The sequence below is a fragment of the Anomalospiza imberbis genome, chromosome 20 (genome assembly GCF_031753505.1).
Source record: "Anomalospiza imberbis isolate Cuckoo-Finch-1a 21T00152 chromosome 20, ASM3175350v1, whole genome shotgun sequence".
NCBI classification, from domain to species: Eukaryota; Metazoa; Chordata; class Aves; order Passeriformes; family Viduidae; genus Anomalospiza; species Anomalospiza imberbis.
Genome location: NC_089700.1, coordinates 283,417 through 304,974, shown reverse-complemented (window position 1 = coordinate 304,974; position 21,558 = coordinate 283,417). Strand labels below are relative to the sequence as shown.

Below are 21,558 nucleotides of genomic sequence, written 5' to 3'. Positions count from 1 at the left end.
TCAAGCAAGTGGACACCAGAATCACAGAACATGCTGAACTAGAAGGGATCCTGAAGCTTGAGGCAACAGATGAAGAGAAAAGTGGGGCTGGGACTAAGAGGAGGGTGGTTTTCTGGGGAATTTTCTCCAGATTCAGATCAAAAAAAGAACAATGCTGTCAAGGGCTTTGGAATTTGTAAACTACTCATCCTGAAATCAGAGTGTGAAATTTACTGAATGTTTTGCACAATGTATATAAAAATAATTCTCCTTTTTTTGGTTTTGTGGGGGTTGGTTTGTTTGGTAAAGTTTTTTTGTTTTGTTTTTGGTTGTTTTTTGTTTGTTTGTTTGTTTGTTTGTTTGTTTACAAAAGTCCTAGGCAAGCCTAGCTGTGAACAAAAATTCAATCATTACTGTGATAAGAATATCGTTATTATAATATATGTGCATGTCTCCATATTTGTTGTTTACATCACTCCAGTGTATCTGTAGGCATTTTGAGGTACATCAAATACCAGAGGAATCAGAGGCTGGAGTCCAGCATCTCACAGAAGGAGGAGCTGGGCTGTGCTGATGGGGATGTGGATTGAAGTCAGTCAATGTTCATGGTCTGAGCTTTTACTTCTCCACTTTTCAGAGAGGAATTAGACACACTGAAGGCAAAATGTTTGTGCACCCAGAAGTGCCAACTCCATGCCTTCCTCCCCATCCCAGAGCCCTGGTTTGCCACAGGGAGGGGAAGCTCAGTCCTGTATCCAGAACAGCTCTTCCCAGAGATATCATGAGCAGAGAGTGTGTCACTTCTGAGGGAAGAGAACCCAAAAATATCATGTAAAAGGGGATGGGTTTGTATGCTGCATACAAAAGTAGAGTTTTCCTAAAGTGGTGAAATATCCCAGACTTCCAGGGCTAAGGAAAACACATAAGTATTACAGACGAAATTGTGCCTGGCTGTTGCCTTCCCTATGATGGCAAACAAAAGGCAGAAGTGGCCATGAGGACACAAAAGAACATTTCTGCTGAATTCTTAGAAAGATGCAGATGATGACTCACATCCCCCTGAGATGATGAAGCATTTTCTTCCAGAAGAGAAGGATGCAACATTTTTGATAAAGCACATTTCTAAAGCTGTAGGTCTGTTAACTGTGATGAATCGTAACAGGGGACACCACCAGTGCCTGGGAGTGAGCAAACTGCCCCAGGAGCCAATGCCTAAAGAGTTACTTTAATCTACTGATTGCTCAGAAAAACAGCAGCAACCAATCCATGGTCCCTCTGCTGGATTTGGTATCTCAAGGCATTCCTGCCTTCAGCCAAACCACACCCCTTGAGCAGAACTGTCCTTGGCTGGGGTAATAGTTGAACTCGATGACCTTAGAGGTGTTTTCCAACCTGAACAATTCTGTGATTCTATGATTCTCTGCTGTGTAGTGCAGCCATTCCCTCTCGATGAGGCTGAGCAGGATCTGGTCCTTGCAGGACAGGGTCTGTGTGGAGGCTGCCCATTGCCATCCAGTCTGGGCATCAGAGGGCAGACTGGTATCTGCTCCAAGCAGCTCCTTGGAAGCACGTGATGCAGAGTCCACCAGATGGAAAATATGGGAGCTTACTCAGAGCTATCTCATACCTTTGACCTCCACTGTCCTTCCCGGGGGAGGCAGATTCATGATTTCTAGAAACACTTTGGATGCTGCATTGGGGTGAGCTCACATCCTTTCTGCTCATTAATTTCTTCCCCTATTTGCAAGATCTCTGAATTGTTGCACTTCCTTCTGCTTTTTCTGGAAATGCTTTACCCCCCCAGCACTGCAACAAGTGCCACTTGTCTGTCACCTGCCAGGAGCAGGTTGCTCTGGACAGTTTCTATTCCATCACCTCCTCCTACTCCTACTTCAGTGACATTTACCCTGGTTCCTTCCCTACACAACAGGTTTCTGTGGCTATCCTCACCATTCCCTCCATCAACTGCCTCTGCTTTCTGCTCTTTGTTAAGGCCTTGAAGTTCATGTCCTTTCTTATCTCCTCAGGCTGGATAAACTCCTTCTCCATGGAGTGAATGTAAGATCACAATCTCCATGTAATATCTCCAGGGTGTCAATGCACTGCAGGACTCACTAAAACCTATCATCCTTCTCCTTCCTGGGATGTGTCAAAGCTGTGACTGAGCTTGTCTCACTAGTCTATTCTCTCTGTTGTGCAGCCTCCAAAAGAAAGATCCTGAAGGAGTGTGGGACTCCCCAAAACACAGCAAAACTCAGTCAAGAGGAACTGCTCTCAGAGTCCAGCTAATTTCTTCACTAGAAGACTCCTAAAGCATCATCCAGGTATCCCCAGAGAATTGAAGAGAGACAATTTACAAGGGCCTGGAGTGACAGGACAAGGGGGAATGGCTGCCCACTGCCAGAGGGCAGGGATAGATGGGATATGGGAAAGAATTCTTCCCACTGAGGGTGGGGAGGCCCTGGCACAGGTTGCCCAGAGAAGCTGTGGCTGCCCCAACGCTGGAAGTGTCCAAGGCCAGGTTGGGCAGGGCTTGGAGCAACGTGGAATAGTGGAAGGTGTTGCTGCCCATGGCAGGGGGTGGAACAACATGAGCTTTCCAACTCCAACCAGTCCAGGACTCTATGATAAATTGTGCTGAGCATTTCAAACTATGTTTTACCAAATCTCATTTTATTTGCATTGAATCAGACTTCAAATTGAACAGCTTCTTGATTTCTGCCTGAAGGACATGCTGCATAGACACTCTAGCTGGTAGTCCAGGGCTGGTGGCACTGCTTGCACCCCATGTGCCATGGGGCAGTGTTTTGTGCACCCAGGGCAGTGTCTCCTGCCTCCTGGCCCTGTGCAAAGAGACCATGGCCCCACTCAGCTTCAGATGAGCTTTTCCTCCAGTGACACACTGGCAGCCTATTCAAGGCAAGAGCCTTGGGGCAGCAAGACAGCCTGGAGAAGGGATGTCCCAAGGGATAGACAGACCAAAGGTGAACATTAGAGACAGAGTTTGGGCTATATTTCTTTCCCTGAATCTTGCAGCCCAGAAGTACCCCTGCCCTGTGATGGACAGTTCCCCACACTTGGAGCTTTCCAACACATGGGGTTTTGAGTGGGGGTGGAGGGGCTGGAGCTGACAGACTTGGAGGGGATCTCCTGACCAGGGAACCAGAGACAGCAGCCCAGGAACCACCCACACTCAAACAGCTGTCCTCTCTCTTCACTCCAGGCCCCAGTACCACAAGCCTGGGGTGAAGCCACCACACAGGCAGCTGCCACTCCCAAATCCCTGCCTGGAGAGTGCTGCTGTGTCCCACAGATGCCACAGTGGGATCTCTCAAGGAGCCTCTCCGGGCTGGAGAGGATCAAGTCCAGCAGCACCCTTTGCCTTCTGAGATATTTCAGAGTAGCAGCACTACAAACCCAAACTGTTAATTGTGGCAGTGGGATTTTCAAGTTTATGTTTAAGAAATTGTTTTAAAATATTGTAATGGTTTGTTCCTATTCATCCCTGTTCAGTTTTCCTAATAGTCTCTCCCCAAAGTTGTTTTCCACCTGTTTTTCTGCCTTTCCCCGTGTCAGTCCTGGTGTATGCCTCCCTTACTTCCAGATCCTTCCCTATCCATTCTCCAAATCCTGCCCCTGCTGCTTGTCTGTCATTATTTCCTACACTCATTTATCCAGAAGCTTCCTTGTCAGGATTCTTTTCTTTCACTCATTGGTGTATTAAGTATGCACTCTCCCCTTCTCCTTCCCTATTGGTTTAATGTTTACATATATCCACCCCATACTCCTCCTATCTAGCACTTGATTTGTTTTTAGGCTGCCCCACGCCTGGGGACAGCCCCCCCCCCCCCCCCCCCCCCCCCCTTTTAAAAGTCGCCGTTTTTGTCTATTTCGTACCCTTTTGCCTCTGCCTTTCCTTCAAGGTGTTATACTATGCCACCTGTGCTGCTCCCTGCGCGGGGAGAAATAAACACGGCTGGGACACGCGAGCAAGGGTCCTTCCCTTTTTCCTTTGCCTCGATCCTCCGACACAGGTCCGCGCTGACCTGCCGCTTCTGTCGGTAAGGGACCACAGCCCGCGGCCGAACCGCTGCCCTCTGCCTGCCGGGGGCTGGGGCGGGGAGCGGCCGCTCTGTGGGGAGAGCGGGTAGGAGCTCGCCGGCGGCCTGAGCCACCCCCTTCTCCTGCATCCGAGGCACAGCGTCAGTTAACCACACAAGGTTCACCAAATCTAGCCTTTATTGCTTTATTCCAATACACTTCACGTCAAAGTCAGCACTACATGGCAGGCTGGGCACATATCCTGCTCCAGCAGCCTGTGAGATGAGCTATCAGGGCATCAGTGATCAGGGGACTCCCCTGTCCCCACTACTGGCTGCTTCAAAGTGCCTTCCCAACACATGGCACACAATGTCACACATGGCAGGTCACTCCAGCAGCCAGAACCATGTGAGAATCCTGCCAGGACACTCACCAGGGCACTGAGGTTTTCCCCTCGTGCTGCCCCACTCACTGGGAGAAGCTGTTTGGGCTCCCATGTCTCTGCCCACCACTGACAAACCAGGGCAGCCACTCTCACAAGATGATGCATCCGGTTCCCTGTGGGTCCCTGACCCAGGAGATCACCAAGGGTTCTGCATTTCTGCCCCCCAAAAAGGAACCCAAGAAAAAGAGAGGCCGGAGATTGCCTGAAAACTTGTCAGTGAAGGTGTAAATGTGGGAGCGGTCGCTTACATTGTAGAAGGAGATCTCTCCTGCCTCGTAGTCCAGGAAGATCCCAACGCGCCGGGGTCTCACACTCAGGGTCACGGGGGAGATGGGTATGGTCAGGGCCTCGTAGATGCCCCCGTTTTGCAGCCGCAGCACCCAGTAACCATTGTTGGGGGAGAAGAGGACAGAGCCTTTCCGGCCAGCAGCCTCTCGGCACAGCCCCAGGCCCCACTCGGGCTTGTCTCCCACCTGCACCTCCCAGTAGTGGCGGCCCGAGAAGAAGCCCGGACTGCCCAGCACCACCGGGACGCTGCCAAACCTCTTGGGGTTGTCAAAGAGGGACAGAAGCAGCTTCTTGCTCCCGCGGCGGACGCTCTTGCGGTCTTCTGACACAGCGAGGTCTGGGTGTGCTGTCTCTGGGTCCAGAATCACGTCCACTGGATAGAGAGAAGATTGGAAGGATGGAAAAGGCTTCAGGCATCTGCAGGCACAGACACAAGCAGGTGCCTGTGACCTGAATGCTGGGCTCTCCCAAACCATCCCACAATGCGCAATTATTTGCTCGTGGTTTTGCACAGCTCCCAGCACTGCCTGGCAGTGGGGAAATGTAATATAGGAAATCAGCCACATCGAAATATTTGCTGTTAGGCTACAGAGCCAAGCCAAGGAGGGCAGTTCCACAGCTTCAGGAAGAGTTCTGAAAGCAAGAGGTCATGGGCAACATGGTGCTTGAAACCCACGAGGGACATCCTGGGCTTCAGGGTCCCCTCACAATCCATCCAAGACCACAGCAAAGGTCTTCCTACCATGAAACCAGCCTGAACTCATCAGTGCCCAAAATTGGAGCAGCTGGACAAAGCTTATTAGAAAAACCTCCCTGTGCCCCAGGGTACTGGGGAAAACCAGAGCCCAAATCTGCCAGGAACTGCCCCCTCACCTTTGAACTTCTTCAGCATGTCCCTCATGCCCAGGCAGCGCTCAGGAATGCTGTAGTTTTCCTTCAGGGTCACAGACACAGCCTTGGGGGATTGGAACTTTACCCCTTCACACCTGAGAAGGGAGGGATGCCCTTGGGCTGTATCCAGAGCCTTCGCCATGGCCCCTCTCCGGCCGGGAGGGGGGTCAATAGCCTTTTGTTGCCCATCGCCTCCCTGGAGCTCTGGCTGGGAAGAGCACTAGGGATAATTACTTGCATATTGGCAATCCAAATGAGATCAGAGTTAAATGATACAGGGAGCAGCAGTGTCAGGCCTGGGGAAGGAAGGAACAGAGCCACTGGGCAGCCCATCCCTTAGGAGGGGATGCAGTTCACATGTCACAAGCCAGGCAAGACCTTGGCTCTGACCCCTGGAAAAAGAGGATGGAACCTCTGAGGGATTGTCTCAGTCCCTCCTGTGTCTACCCCAGGAGGACCAAAGCAGATGCTGGGCAGGGAGGATGGGGTGGCTGTTGTGGAACAGGCACAAACATCTGCCTCAAAGCCTGGAGGCATCTAGGACAGTAGGAGGAACAACCATGGTACCTGCCAGGAATAACCATGGGTACCTGCCAGGAATAATCATGGGTACCTACCAGGAATAACTATGGCACCTACCAGGAAAAATCACCCACCTACTCAGGATGCTTTTCATGTCCTAGAAGAAGACAAAAATGACTCTGGGTTTGTCTGGGCCAAGCCACCTACCCAGGTGACAAAGGCACCGGGGCTGAGTTAGTGGTGCTGGTGGCAAAGCCTAACCTTGAGCAGCCCATCAGCTGGCTGCTGGCTCTTCCCCTTTATCTCCAGGATCAGCTCCTCCAGCAAGCACTTCTCCTCCACCAGCCTGGCCAGGTTTTCATTGATCAGCAGCAGAATCTGCTTCTCTTCCTCCTCCAGCTTCTGAAGCAGTAGCTTCTCCTCATCAGCCAGCAGACGATGCAGCTTCCCAAACTCACTTACAATCCTCTCCCGCTTTTTCTTTACTGTCTCCTTGGGATAAGAAGATTCATGGGGTGAACGTTATCCAGGCAGCCAAGACAGAGTCGGATGCTCCGGCATCCATGCCCAGAATCAGGCCCTGGGAAAACACTGTGATTTTTGTGATAAAGGCATGAATTTAAAAACCAGCCAGAGACAAACTTGTGCTTCCACCTCACTGTAGCTCTGCTCCACATCCTCAGTTTACCAGCAGTGGGACTTTGCCTGGGGCATTTCTGCTCAGCTGGACCCCAGAGGTCTGGGCTGTGCTGGGCTGCAAGGAGGTGCCCTCAGGTATCGAGGCAGGTTTTTATTACAACTCATACCTCCAGCCAAATCCAGGCTAATAAACTGCTTGGGCAGGTGGACAATGCTGGAAAAATCCCCAGTAAAGGGCAAGAGGTAGAAAAGTCATAAAATCATGGAATGCTTTCAGTTGGAAGGGATCTTAAAGACCATCTTCTTCCACCTTCTGCCATGGGCAGGGACACCTTCCACTAGACCAGGTTGCTTCAAGCCCAATCTAGCCTGGCCTTGGACACTTTCAGGGATGGGCCAGCCAAAGCTTATTTGAGCAACCTGTGCCATAGCCTCAGCACCCTCACATGGAGGAATTTCTTCCTTATATCTAATCTAAATCTCTCCTCACTTAGTTTCAAATGGTTCCCTCATGTCCTGTCTCTATCTGCCATGTAAAGGAAGCCCTGGGGCTGTGGAGGGATGGAAAGGCAAAGCCCAGGAGGCTCCGCGGGTTTCACTACAAGGTGAAGAGCCAGCAATTGGCAGGGTCTGCCAGTGCTTTAGGGCTTTTCACCTTATCCTTAAAAGGTGGCTGGAAACCTGGAGCTGCAGAAAGACACTCTGCAGTGAGATTGGGCCAGGAAACTTCCGAATGAAGAAGACAAAGGAAAGGAAATTGAACTCCTATTTTTTCCCCATCCAAGTACACCATTCCTTGGACCTGAGTCATGAAGATTTAATAAGCCAGGACAGCCTCTTCCCCCCACCATTCACATGGGACTATTTGCTCTTTTTGCTATAAAAGCACAACCAGAGGAAACTGGAGGCAGTTGAGCCACAGACCTGAGCCTTGACTCAGGCAGATGGGAGGACAGTGACACAGCTCTCACAATCTCTGTCCCTCTCCCCCAGTGGGGACAGAGGGGCTCATAGGGACATCCTCAAAACCCACCACCACTTGTCTGGACTGCCACAGGCAAGGGAGCTGAGCAAAAAACTAGGGGAGTTCAGAGAAACCTGTATTCCCTGCCAGAGCTGATTAACCATCCACTCAAATTCAGGGCTGGATAACTCTTTCAGCAGTTTCATTTCCTTTTCTGCAGTTACTTTTACTTTCCAGCTTTCACCCCAAGAGACTTGAAATGCAGCTGTTTGCTGGCATCTGCTCTTCCCAGAACTGTCTGGAGTGGGGCAGAGTTGCAGTAATTCAGCTTTTTTTTTCCTTATGAAAACACTTCTGGTTCCTGTTCCTGTGGAGTGGAGCTCACCACACAGCTCACACACGGCTTGGAACTCAAGCACATGTTGTAAAACAAAAGGCAATAAAAAAATAGCCCATGTCTACTTGTTTAACCAGCATAAACTCCTCATGATTCCAGGGAATCTGGCATGCTGCTCCTTGCAAGTCTTTTTATAGAGCTGCACACGGTTACTGAGCCTGGCTTCCAGCATTGCTCATCCATGTGACAGCAGAACACAGGGACACAGCCTGGAGACAATAATAAATCTGTGTTCCCAGACAAGATCATTCAGGGTGATTTTTTTTTAAAAATCCTGATATCTCTGAAGCTCATTCTTTAAGAATGAGACAGAATTAAGACAGGCACCTGCCTTGCACTCCTGGGTTTTCATCCTTTCTGCTGACTCACGCTTCTTCACCTCCTCCACTTCCTTTGAAAGACTCTCCAGGGATTTCTGGAGTTTGACCTGGAAAGAGGAAAAATGGGCTCAACTCACCCCAACAGCACCCGCTGAGCACTGCAGGTTGGCTGGGTCCCCTCTGCCTGGGGGGAGACACTGACCCAGTGCCAGGCAGTGCCAGGCACTGGCACCCGAACAAAGCAGCTGTGCTCTTCACTCCGCTCACAGCATTAACCCTCCCCATGCTCTGCAGGTTTCCCCTGTGTTTTTCCTCACTATTAAGGCTCTAGAGACCAAAGCAACAGCCCTCTTTCAACGCTGGCGTGAAGGGTGGATGGTGGCACTGCCAGGATCATAGCTGGGATGTGGGGTTTGGGTGTCAGTATCCCTCCACCGGGGCAAAATGTCCTCTGGAACCCACCAGCTCAAGTTCTCCAGGGGCTGTGAATGGCCAGGGAGCCAGGCTGCGTCCCTGAGCTGGATGGATGGCGTGAGCCTCGGTCCACCAACAGTTTGGAAGATAAGGCGGGTCCAGCCTTATCCCTGCAGCGAGGGCGGCTGTGGAGCCGGGGGGGGGGGGGGGGTGTCACCGCCTGTGCCACCCCTCTTTCTGCTTTCCTAGCGATGCCACTGGGCATGTTGGGGCCCCGGTGGCCGCACACCCCTGTGCCAGAGTGCCTCGGGGCAGGACAGGGACCCCGGTGCCTCAGCCTCCCGTACCTTGTAGACGTGCGCCGCCTCCTCGATGGGGTAGACGGTGTGCGGGCGGTGCTGCAGGGACTCCCGACACACCACGCAGATGGGCTCCTCATCCTCCTCGCAGAACAGCTTCAGCCGCTCGTCGTGCTGGGGGCACAGCGGGGTCCCGGGCTCCAGCTCGGGCCCCAGGCCGCCCCGCAGCCCCAGCTGGCGGATACTCTCCACGATGTTGGCCAGCTGCCGGTTGGGTCGGAAGCCGCTGCGGTGGCAGGAGGCCCGGCACTGCGGGCAGGAGAAGGGCCCGTCGGCCCACAGCCCCTTGTCCTGGCAGTGCTTGGCGATGCAGCCTCGGCAGAAGTTGTGGCCGCAGTCGATGCTGACCGGCTCGCTCATGTACTCCAGGCAGATGGGGCAAATGGCCTCCTCCTGCAGCCGCTCCAGGGCACCTGCCAACGCCATGGTGGCCCGCTGGTCTCGACGGGCACTTCCCTCGCCCCTCGTCAACCAGCAAAGACGGGCTCGCAGGCAGGCATGGCTGGCACAGCCCCACGGCGAGGAAGTACCGGCAGTGCCATGAAAGCCTGGAGGACGAGCCGGCCTCGCTACCGGGTAGCACCGGCCACGGAGCCTCCGTGCTGCTGAGGGGAGGAGCTGGCACCGGCCGGGACAGCTGCAGCCAGCCCCAAAGGCTGGGACTGCCTCCAGCCCGGCGGGGCAAAGCCAGAGAAAAAGCCCGCGGGGAGAGCGCGACAGATCAGTAAGCACCAGAAATAACCCGTGAAAGACAGCCCCGGGCCGGGATGGTGGTGGAGATGGGGTCGAGTCTGGTGATGGCTGAGCTCAGCAGCCCGTGGAGCCCCCGAGGCACCTGCCCGCTGCCCAGAGATGCTGGCCGAGGTAAAGGACCCTTTGCCACACTAACAATTGTGCCAAAGCATCCCCCGTGACACCCACCCACTGCAAAGAGCCGGGAGTTTGGGGATGTGCCGCGGCAGGAGGCAGGCGGGACAGGCAGGATGAGAAGTGCTCTCCCTTGCATGCACAGAGGGGCTGGGGGACAGCCACGTGTCACCCCATCACCCAGAGACCCTCGAGTGTCAGCCCTGACCCCCTTCCAGCCATTGCTATGCACCCCAGTCTCTGTGGAGCATCCCAAGAACTGCTGGGAGAAGTTGCAAGTTTTGCTCCTTTTTATTATACAAAAATAACTTCAACACCTTCAGTACAAAGGAGAATGAAAAGTTTCACTGAAAATGTCAAATAAATTAAGACTGCCTTTGCACAAACTTCCATAAAAGAGCTAAACACTGAGTTGAATACCCTGCCAAATTCCCAGGCAATGAGAAAATAGACTATGCCATGGAGGTGTCCATGAGAGCACGTCCTTGTAGAAGTGGTGCTTGGAGAGAGCAGGGTATTGCTCATCCACTGTGTTTATTGTCCTTTAATTGATTCATTATGTCCTGCACCCACTTGTCATTAGGGTTGGCACAGACCAGCTTGTCCTTGATGGTGGTAAATCTGAAAAAGAAAATCCAGTGAGGAGAGGAGAAGGAAAGGAAAACAGAGAGGAGAGTGGGACTACCTGCTCCACGCCAACAGTGACACCCATTAGACACCTCTACAGGCTGCAAAACAGCCCTAGGGAAATGGGGTGGGGGTGGGCCCATTTCTTTACAGGTGTCCTGCTCTCTGCACTTAAACCACTTTGTCCCCAGCATCTCTACATCTGGGACACCATCCTGGCTGGGTCCCACTATCTGGGGTGAGGGGGGTGACCAGCAAAAGCTCTTTTGGCTCAAATCTAATAAAGAGGTCCACAAACTGGCTGCCTTGGATGTCGGATTGCCCTCTGATATGTTCCCAGGCTGTTCTTCTCACATGAGAGAGCCCTGCCCAGTGCTTTTCCATGTAGGATGAGGTATAATGTGGGGTTCCCTCACACTGTCAGAACAAGCAGGGTCCTCAGAAGCAGGGCAGGAGATCTACTTACATCACAGCTGGTGGAGAGCAGTGGCTGCCCGTGCGCTCATACTTTACCACACGGCTCAAGGACAAGGGTCTGGTGATGTACTCAACACAGCAGGGACCATAAAAGTTGAGAGAAACTGGAAGAGAAGTTTTCTGTTACAACAGACCAGGAAAAGAGCCAGTGGGGAGAAGTAGGGTCAGAAGATGAGAAGATTCCCACTGGAGGAAGTGCTGCTCCCACAGTGGGCTCCCACCACAGCCATCTTCCCACCAGGAAGCCCAGTTAAGACAGGCCTCTTCTTTCCTGCAGCAGATGCTAGTAAGAGAGAGCTGCCAAGCATTACTAGACCTTATGCAGCAGACAGAAAGAGGAGAGAGCTCCTGGAGAGATTGGACTCACTTGGAGAAGAGGTGGCCTGGTAGCAGACGACAACCACAAAAAGTACAGAAAGGGCTGCTGTGAAGGTCTTCATGGTCCTGTTGGGTGGAGATGAATTGTAGGAGTGAGGCTGGACTGTTGCAGAGTGTCGCTCACTGTGCCTGGTGTGGGATCCCTGGGTTCAACCCTCTTTATATAGGGAGACAGCAGCCAAGGATGGAAACATTGCTGAAAGCCATGACACAATGGAAAAAGTGCAGTGTCAAGGATACCACACAGCCCTGCAGAGGAAACCGTCCAGAACCCTGATGACAGCAGCGTCTTGACATGGCACAGGGTATGATACCATGGGTGATAAGATACCATGAGAGGACAGAGAACAGGATATGACCTGTCATTTCATTTCCCCTGACCTAAGGGCTCTGCAGAAAACCCGGAATTAGTAATTTGAAAGATCAGTAGGTGGACCTCTTGCCTAGAAGTCACAGCAGTGGATAAAGGCCAACCATGATTGTCACGCACTTGTATTTCCCAGAACATCTGCATCATGGACAAACAGGAGTTCTCACCTTTGCCACAGCAACTGGAGCAGGGAAAGTCTGAGAGTCAGGCTGACCACCCATGTGCCCACCCAGCTATGCTGGGTCCCACTTGCAATGGGGTCTTCCTCGTGGGACTCTGAAGGCCATTGGTGCATAAATGTGCAGAGCAGAGGGTGGAGCATGGTACAGTTCCAGACCTGGGCTCCTCTTATGTCCTTGAGCATCCCTTGCAACAAGTCTTTAGGGAAACGGTTCTGCTACATCACAACTTCTCAAATACTAGTGACAGCTAAAATAATATTCAGTTCTTCATGGACATGGGAATCAGCCACTGATGCCCACAGAGAACTTTAGGAGCTGATGACCATGTTAGCAGAGCAAAGCTGACAAAGATGGTCCTTTGGTTCCAGCAGTGTAGCACTAGCACCCTCCTGACACTGCTCTGTCATTGCCCCATCTGCCAAACACACATAGAGAAAAGATTGGCTGATTTAGCGCATATTGCTTGGGATGGGAATGGTGTCTCTGCACTGTCAGAAAACTGTTGGAAATGTTACATCTCTCCAGAAGGGCTCTGCTGTTTTCCAGGCAAAGGTTTGTGGACAAAACCTCACGAGAGTGGAGGAAGAGCAAAGTCTCCATGGTGCTAGGAAATGTGTCTAAGTGCTGGGCAACCACAGTCTCAATGGAAAAGCAATAGGAGCAGGCTGCCTTTCCTGATGGTCCAATAACAAAAGGGGTCTTGCTCCTCTATGGAGGAGGATGATCACAAAATAGAATCTCTCACCCAAAGTGGGGTTCCTTGTAGGAAGCCAGAAGAGGAAATCAAAGGGAAATGAAGATATTCCCTGGAAGGGTGGATTGCAGACCTGGGGCTCCCAAGTGCTCCAGGGCATGTGATAGATAATCAGCACATCTCAGGAGACTGAACTCCATGGAAAAGTGAGGCAGACTCATTGGAGGGTGCAGGGTGCTGCCATGGTGGGGTTTGTTTTACACAAAGCTTTTTCTCTGACTACAATACTCTGTTACTAAGCATGAACAAAACTGAGCCTGGGTGAGACCACACACGATGCTTTGGTGCTACGGAGGTGCAGCTACAAGCATGGGGAGTGGGCAGCTGAGGAGGACCTGCCTACAGAGACCTGGGAGTACATGGCGTGTTGCTAGGTCTCTGGAAAGACATTTCCTTAGCAGAGACATACCTGCCCCTTCCCACAGCAGGCAGGCAGGCTCCATGCAGCCCACGGATTCTCTGCTGCCATCACAGCCCAGTCCCCAGCTTAGCCTTGGCACATCCATTCCCTTCTCTGAAGCTCTTTTTCCATGGATTGGCTCGCTTTCATCCCAGCTCCTGTTAAGGGGTTAAACTCCCAGAGTGAGAGTCAGTTGAGACAGTCAGAATCAAGGCTGAGGTTTTACTTGTGAAGAAGACTCAGAATATCCTGCTCCAAACAGCTGACGAGCTCAGGATTCCTCTGGGATCCTTCCTGCTCCATTACTTACCTTGTTCTCTGTTCCAGAACCCATTCAGATACTGGGATGAAACTTGGTGCCTCCAAGGGCATGAAGTCCTACCACCATCATGGATCCACTCCCCCCGACACTGCACAGAGTGGGACAAGAAAGGTGTGAGGAGACTGAAACCCAGAGCTCAGCAAGAAGGAGTGCAAGGACAGAGACAAACTGGCTGCACACCTTAGGAGCAGGAATGCTGATGGAGCTTGGTGTGCCACTTCAGGAGAGACATAGAACAAAGGATGGAGCAACGTGGAGGTACTGCAGTAATTCTCTGTTGAAATCAAAGCAAATATAAAGCAAAAGATGGAGTGACACAGCAGTGTTGTGGACAGACTCCATGGAAAACAATGCAGCTAATGGGAACCAAGCCAAAGGAATGATCTAGATGGAAATCCAAAGCTGAGCTTTGCTTAACTCGGAAATACATATTAGTTTCCTCACCTCTATTTATGCTAATAACTAAAGTCAATCTAACTCCACCTAAACTGTAAATGACATCAACAGTAACTTTATCTTTTCCCAAGAAAATAATATAAATATGGCTGAAGTAGGGAGGGAGGTCAGGAGACTCCAACATTTTTGCAGTCAGTTATTATCAGTGGCAACCTCTAAACCTGTCACACTCTTCTCTGAGCTGTGCTAATAAAATGCTCCGTGTGAGTCACAGAATCACAGAAACACAGAATAATTAATGTTGGAAAAGTCCTCCAAGATCAGGTGTTACCAACATATACTCCTTCCATCCCCTACTCCTTCCATTTGTACCAACACATTCAGAAACAAACTTGCACAAATTCCCATTGAGACCAACCCTACACTGTTCTGACACATCTCCAAACAGGGACCAGAAAAAAACTGAGAGGAGGAGAATAGACTGAGGCATGAGCTGGAACCTCCTCGCTGATGGCTCACACAAACACAGCCCAGCTCAGAGCAGCTTTAGTTGAGTGTTCTGGTTATTCCACAACATTCAACTACAGGTTTGATTAAATTTTTCAAAACAAGATTTGTTTTGAAAAATCAGTATTTTATAGCAGGAATATAAATGTGCCTCAACATTGTCAATGAATTCTCCCTCCTTTTGGATATATCGTGCTGTATTTCCTGCTTCTATTCAACCAAAAGGAATTCTTGGAGGTTTTGACACCTCTGTTATTTCCCTTATTCACTGTTTTCCTCAACTTTGTTCCTTCCTTAAACATTCTGTATTCTTCCTCCTTCCTACCAAGACAAATAATGCAAACCTCTAAATATTTTGATTTCTAAAACATCCTCCATATTATACATCCTAAATAGTGGCTATTTATGGAGTCTGTAAAACCTCCGCCTTTTGGTGTGCTTCAGCTATAGATAGAAACCAAACACAGTATCTTTGGATCCATCACCAGGACTCCTGGGCTGGAGTCATGTCTGGGGGATCACTTTATCACAGTGCTCCTGGGAGCTGCCGGATCACTAATGTGGGAAACTGGGTTTAACTGTGAGCAAACCAATTGGAAAAAGAAAGAAAATGACTGGGGCCAGAGATCCCAGGGTGGTGCAGCTCCAAGCAAGAGCTCAGATGAGAAGAAGTACTTTCAAGAAGAATTTAAACTTTCCACATGAGAATTGAAGTCTGCAAGATGGTAAGTGGCCTAGAAAGAAGGACAAAGCAAATAGTCACTGTCTGTCCCAGAGCAGGAGCCACAGATTATTCAATGGAGTGGGCAAGAGGAAGGTTCACAAGGAAGAGAGGGAGGCAGCTCTTCACATGAGGAGCTCCTTGCCAAGGGACATGATGAGCACAAGGAAATTTCCTTGAGTCTGAGCTTGGATTTCAGGGCGATAAGCTTGAGAAGATTTGGAAAATGAGAATGGTTGGGGGCTGGGAGCACACTCTAGGGTGCAGTACAAATATTGATCTGTCTCTTCAAGGGCTCTGCTGTGGCCACATCTAGAGGTATCAAGGCTGATGTAGATGGATCCTTAGTCTACATCCTCTGCGACTGTTCATCTTTGATTCCCCAGGGCAACTGGTCCAACAGGACCATCAGGGCTACAGAGCAGCTTGCGAAATTGCATTGAAATCCCTGGACTGAAATCTTCAGGCACACCAGGATGTGCCTCCAGATAAATGTTTTTAGTAAATGTCAGCAGAAAGACTCCAACAGTTTCTAAGCACACAGCAAGGCAGAAATAAATTGCTGCAGTCCATGCAATTTTCCAAGACAAATTTGGGGTACCTGTAAAAGCTTCACTTTGTGACCAAGAGTCTAAAAGAGCAGGAGGTGGCTGGATGCCATGTTGGAATGTGGCCCTCACAGATATGTGGTGGTACTTCCCAGGACAGCCAAATGATGCCTCTGCCACAACTCCTTTGTTTCCCCAACAATGTGCTCAGTACTGAGCAGCAACTGGCCTGGAGCTGAGCAGGGTTTGTCCAGCAGCTGCAGCACGGCATGACAGGTTTAGCCACGGTTCAGAGAAAGGAAAATAAAACCATTTGGTGTTGGGTTTGAGATGGGCAGGGCCTGAGGCTGCCGAGCACCAGAGTGACAGCTGCATTGTCCTTGCACACTCTGCCGCCTGTTGTCATCAGCTGGAGGTACAGGGGACATTTGCAAGTCAGGCCATGGAGTTGCAGGAATCCTGAAAACAACATCTGACAAGAGTACTGGTGGATGTTGGATCATGGAAAACATAGGAACCATGGAGTCATTCAGGTTGGAAAAGACCTCTAACATCATTGTGTACAGCACTCCCAAGGCCACCACTAACTGTAGCCTTAAGCATCACATCTCTATTTCTGTTAAATTCCTCCAGGGATGGTGACTCCACCACTGCCCTGGGCAGCCCATTCCAATTCTTGACCACTCTTTCAGTGAAGAAATTTTCCTTAATATTCAACCTGAACTTCCTTTGTTTCAACTTGAGGCTGTTTCCCCTTGTCCTATCACTTGTTCCCTAGGAGCAGAGCCTGATCCCACCTGGCTCCCCCTCCTGCCAGGGAGCTGTAGAGAGCCAGAACATTTCCTGTATCATAAAGAGAAGACAGGGATATACTGGCTCTCCAGATCCATGCCCATGCCCTGCTGCAGTACCTGCCTTGTGCTCTCCCAAAACTGCTCTGCAGTGAGCACAGGGCTCCCACACTCAACTCTGCACACCCCACATCTTACACAGAAATCCTTTCCTCAGTAATACAACTCTGGCAGGCAAAGCTCCCAACACAGAAATAAAGGAAGAGTTAGGAAGAATTTATTCACAGAAGGGGTTTCAGACATTGGAATGGGCTGCCCAGGGAGGTGGTGGAGCCACCATCCCTGGAGATGACTGGATGTGACACTTAGTGTCTAATTGACATGGTGGTGATCAGTCATAGGTTGGACTTTATGATCTCAGAGGTCTTTTCCAACCAATTGATTCTGTGAAATCAGGCTTGCCATGTCCTGCCTTGGAAGAGATCTGGGCTTGGTGGGGTGCTCCAACTGGACCTGCTGGCCATGCCACGGGGACACTCTCCAGCAAGTGGCAGAAACACTTCCCACCTCCAGGTCCTGCTCGTGAGCTGGTTTCTCACCTAGTCATCTGCCTCTGCAGCCCAGTGTCCCTGTGGAGCTCAGGTTTTCTGCAGATCCATCTGGAAACCTCTTCAGCTTTGCTTTTGAATTCTTGGGCAAGCAGAAGCAGTCGCTGAGACTTCCATGCAGAAAACACAGCAGATGATGTTTTGGGGTTACAGCCCTCCTTGTACACCTGGGCAAGTAGGAGACCTAGACAGGACTGAGGTGAGGGCCCCATTGGACCTCATGCATCTTAGCCAAGCAGTACTTTCCAAGACCCTCTCCCAGTCCCAGGCTGTTCTGTCTCCAATGCACTCCCAGATCCTGCACCAAGACTGTCCCTGCCCCACATAGCAGCCCAGGGTCTCTTCGGGAGCACAAGCAAAAACTCAGCAGCAACATCTGTTAGCCCAAAGCATTCAAAACATGGGATCAAAAGATGAAAATCCTCCCCATGCTCCCATGCCTGCTCCTCCTGGCACAATCTTTGCTCCCCAAGGACCCTCCTGCTGGGTCTGGACTACTACCCTGCCCTCTCCAGCTGGATACTTTGGCTCAAAAGTTGTTTTTGTCCCAGAGTCTGAGCAAATTACCCCATCACCAGGGCAGGGCTGCATGTGGGGCTGCCTTGGATTGTGTAAAGGGACTACTGAAGGGGATCCATTTGGGATCCATTTTTCCCACCTCCAAGGGGGAAAGAGAAGGATCTTAGCACAGAGCCCTGTGGCAGCCCACTCCAGCACAGCCAGCGGGATAACAGAGGAAGGACTGTGGATCTCTGTGGTTCTGTTTTCCTGTTGAAACAAGGGGGATCTGTGCTCTCCCTGAGCCCAGGCCAGGACATGAGAGGGTGATGAGTGTTGCAGCAGCACCCTGGGACTCTCCAGCTCTGGCTGGGGAGGAAATTGTAAAAACAGACTCGAGCTCCCAGGCCTCGTGAAAAGAGCATCCCTGGGCCCCGGACAGGGCCCATAGCCCCTGCAGTCCCTTCTGGCCCCTCTCCTGCTACTTGTCCTTCCTCTTTGGGTTAAGGGTGTCCTGACAGAATGGAAGCAGACTGCCTTTAGGGTCCGGTGGACAGGAGCCTCTGGGCATGGAGCAGAAAGGGGGAACTGCCCTACGGAGCCCTGCAACAGGGGAAGGATGAGGTCCAGTCCCACCTGCTTGACCTGAGCAGTACTTGATGGGTGCCACATACTGCTGAGCAGGAAAAAAAAGAGGGCACACATTGTCCTCTCCATGTCCAGACAATGTCTGTCCCCACACAGGCCAGACACCCACATGAGGGGCTCTGCTATCACCCTTCAGTCCAGCCTCTTGGACAGGAGTGAGGACAGAGCAATCTGAGAGGAGGTGAACCCCAGCCATGGCTTCCAAAAAGGACCTGCTGGGGAGGAAGAGCAATGCCCAACCTGCTCTACCTCCACCCTGCTCAGATTCAGCCCTTCCCCTCATCTCCCCATGGAACCTGAGACAGAGGAACAGTCGCTCCACAGGGACAGCTCCGTGCCTTCCCCTCTCAACTACCTGAAAACAAGGCACTCTTTCCCACTGGAAAGGAGCCTCTCAAATCCCTGCAAAGCCCCACAGCACATTCCAGCAGAGAAGCTGCGTGGAATGGGACAGCCCAGGGTGGTCTTACCAGCAGCTCATGGGCTGGATCCCAGTTCCATCCTGTTACAGCCCCTTCCTGGGGGAGGCAGGAGCAGCCAGTAGAAACTGTCTGTTCTGACTCACATCCAAGCACCTTCATCTGCTCCTGCCCAGGTCCCAGAGTGAGCATTGAGCCCTGGCTAGGGAAGAAGAAGATGTGGCTCTGCTCTTCAGTAGGAGGGAGCAGCTATACCAGGCCTCAGCGTAGTGGTCCCTTGCCATGGGCTCCAGGAGCAGGATGTTCTGAGTGAGGTGGAGGGTGGGAGAGGTCCAGATCACAGGGATACCACTGTCCTTTGTCCAGTGCCCTCCTTTGCTCTTCCTTTCCTCCATCTCTATTCAGCAATGACATAATTTCTTCAATATTAATCATGTCGCTGCAACAGTGGATGAATCAAACCCATTAAGTCTCCCCTGGGAGCAACCCCAAGAAAGTAGGCATGTTTCCAGAAAGTACATTAAGGACAATGCAGACAGGCAGGTTAGACAAGTGGGAGGAATGCTCTCACTGCTCCATGCAGGCCATTTCCCATCAGCTGGGATTTGATATCCAATGCACAGGGACTGGGAAGGCCTGTGATGCAAACAGGCTGCCACACACCCTGCTGGGCAGCAGGAGGGTCCTGGTGTGGCAATTATTTCAACTGAAAAAGCCACGAAAGAGAGATATACTGGGAGAATTGCTTATACAGGAGCTCCTGACAGCCCACATGCTAAACAGCTGTTTCCAAATTGCCCCATCACCCCAGCAGTGTTTTGCACAGTTCCTCCCCACCTGGAGCAAAGTCACTGATTTGTTATGATCTGCTTTTAAGGATGCAGGAACCCAGCTGGCACAACCCCAGCATGGCCCATTTGCCATATCTGGGAATTCAGTTTTCAGTCTCTTCACAAAAAAAAAAAAAAGTAATTTCTCCCAGTATTGCAGAAATGTTCCAAGTGAGAAATTCGCCTCTGGAATAGGATGATAGTCCTGGTCAAAATTACAGGAGTCAGCAATTCACCAGGTTGAGAGAATCCCAGAATGGTTTGGGTTGGAAGAAACCTTAAAGTTCATCCTGTCACTGAAACAGAAGGAAAAACAAAACCTTTTGAACAATTTTTAGTGTTACGGAACTCAAGCATTATTTTATTCTGGCCAGGATGATGTTTTGGCCAGGATGTGCAACAGAAGTGATTTCATCCACACATGGAGTTGTGCAAAGAAAATAATTCCATCACACGTCACTTTTCTAGATTTTTCACATACTTATACAGTCAAAACTCAGAGAGATTCATTGGTTCAATGTTTATTGGTCCCAAGTGACACAGTTCTTAGAATTTGGTTTCCTAGTGGTTATTGATCTCTTAACCTTTGATGCTAATCAGGTCCTCATTCTTCTCTTATGATCTTTTCCCGGACCAAGTGTCTCCGACACACCAGGAAGGATGTTCAGACGCTGATGTTCATTAATGGTCGCTTATCTCTTGTGCATCCTCTAGCGGCTCCCAGTCCCTTGAGATGTTAAGCTCATCAGGCCTTGCCCAGGGAACAGTCTCTTGAAAAGAAACTTCCATTCCCTTCCTGGGCAAAGATGAACAAAACCACTGACTAAAGTTAATTTAAAAATTTAGAAGTTGTATCATTTCCAACAATCCTGTTCCACCCCCTGCCATGGGCACACCTACTAGACAAAGTTGCTCCAAGCCCATGCAATGTGGCCTGGGTAACTTCCAGGGATGGGGCAGCCACAGCTTCTCTGGGCAACCTGTGCCAGGGCTTCAACCTCCCTTACAGCCAATAATTCCTTCCTGATATCCAATCTAATTCTACAAAAATCTCTGATCAGAGTGACGGGACCAGAGACACAGGCTCAGATCAGGTTATAATAAAACCCAGTCCAGCTGTTCAGGGGAAACAAAATCCTTCTGTCACCTCTCCTCTCTTCTTTTTCAGACACCTGTAACCACATTTTGCCCTTCTGCCGATGCTACACCCTTCCTGCTGGGCTCTGCCAGCTGTGCCTCCACAACCCCCCTCCAGAGCTCCCCTCCACAGCCTGGATCCCAGAGAGGAAAAGCCTCACACGAACCTTCCGCAGACTGCCGGGGCCCTGCTCGCGCTGGCAGACGGTGGAGCCGCCTCCCCACCCCCGGCCCCAGGCAGGGCTGGGGAGCCACGAACACCCCGTGCGCCACGGGGGCTCAGCCCCGAGAGGGGCCGGCCTGGTCCTGAGACGGGAGCGGGCAGCGGTGCCGTGTCACCCCCGTGCTCACACTCTGGGCTCCACTGAGGGGCTGCAGCCTCGCAGGCCGCACGGACGACCTGTAAGGACCTCCGCGGCCTGCTGACGCGGATGGCTCAGCCGCGGCTCAGAGCCCTTGGACAGCGGCCCCCCGGGCCCAGCGGGCCCCGCGGCGGCGCCCCGGACACGGCCGAGCCCGGCCCGGCGAGGCCCGATGCCCGCGAGGGATCATGTCCACCGCCGCCAGGGGGCGCCGCGCCCCACACCCGTGAGGGGCGGGGCGGGACACCGACGTGTGAGCGGCAGGGTCGTGGGCCAATCACAGCAGGGAACTGCGCAAAGGCGTGGCCGCAGCGCTTGTGTGGGCGGTGCTAAGGGCGCGGCCCCTGAAGGCGGAGCAAAGGGCGGGGGACTCTTGGGGGCGGGAGTTAGCGTTGACTGACGTCCAGATGAACCAATGAGCTTGGCGGTTGCCACGCGAGGGCTTGGGCCTGCCGGC

At 51.5% G+C, this 21,558-nt stretch overlaps 1 protein-coding gene and 2 long non-coding RNA genes across 4 annotated transcripts; 1 reads left to right on the top strand and 2 right to left on the bottom strand.

Moving 5' to 3' along the window:
• The first annotated feature begins 1,477 nt into the window (after positions 1–1,477).
• LOC137485549 (uncharacterized) lies at positions 1,478–2,630 on the top strand. Its single transcript, XR_011005363.1, has 2 exons — positions 1,478–1,679; positions 2,180–2,630. It is a non-coding gene; the product is annotated as an uncharacterized lncRNA (long non-coding RNA).
• A 1,570-nt stretch (positions 2,631–4,200) lies between these two features.
• Positions 4,201–9,916, bottom strand: TRIM50 (tripartite motif containing 50). 2 transcript variants are annotated; one of them, XM_068210075.1, is made up of 6 exons: positions 9,248–9,916; positions 8,494–8,593; positions 6,428–6,651; positions 6,301–6,323; positions 5,627–5,739; positions 4,201–5,126 (listed from the first exon to the last, which is right to left on the bottom strand). In XM_068210075.1, the coding sequence occupies exons 1-6, from the start codon at positions 9,683–9,685 to the stop codon at positions 4,555–4,557; spliced, it is 1,470 nt and encodes a 489-aa protein (XP_068066176.1). In that variant the 5' UTR covers positions 9,686–9,916; the 3' UTR covers positions 4,201–4,554. The 2 variants fall into 2 exon arrangements, with proteins under 2 accessions (XP_068066176.1, XP_068066175.1); XM_068210074.1 differs by having other exon boundaries at positions 6,428–6,658; positions 8,498–8,593; positions 9,248–9,915.
• Positions 9,917–20,107: 10,191 nt separating this feature from the next.
• LOC137485548 (uncharacterized) lies at positions 20,108–21,264 on the bottom strand. Its single transcript, XR_011005362.1, has 2 exons — positions 20,750–21,264; positions 20,108–20,398 (listed from the first exon to the last, which is right to left on the bottom strand). It is a non-coding gene; the product is annotated as an uncharacterized lncRNA (long non-coding RNA).
• Positions 21,265–21,558: the final 294 nt, after the last annotated feature.

Excerpts from the sequence above, each read along its gene's own strand:
- TRIM50 (XM_068210074.1), bottom strand. The coding sequence starts at position 9,685 with ATGGCGTTGGCAGGTGCCCTGGAGCGGCTGCAGGAGGAGGCCATTTGC. Across the intron at positions 6,659-8,497 it reads TGAAAACCCAGGAGTGCAAG|GAGACAGTAAAGAAAAAGCG; the intron begins GCAGGTGCCTGT and ends TCTTATCCCAAG. Across the intron at positions 6,324-6,427 it reads CAGCTGATGGGCTGCTCAAG|GACATGAAAAGCATCCTGAG; the intron begins GTTAGGCTTTGC and ends GTCTTCTTCTAG.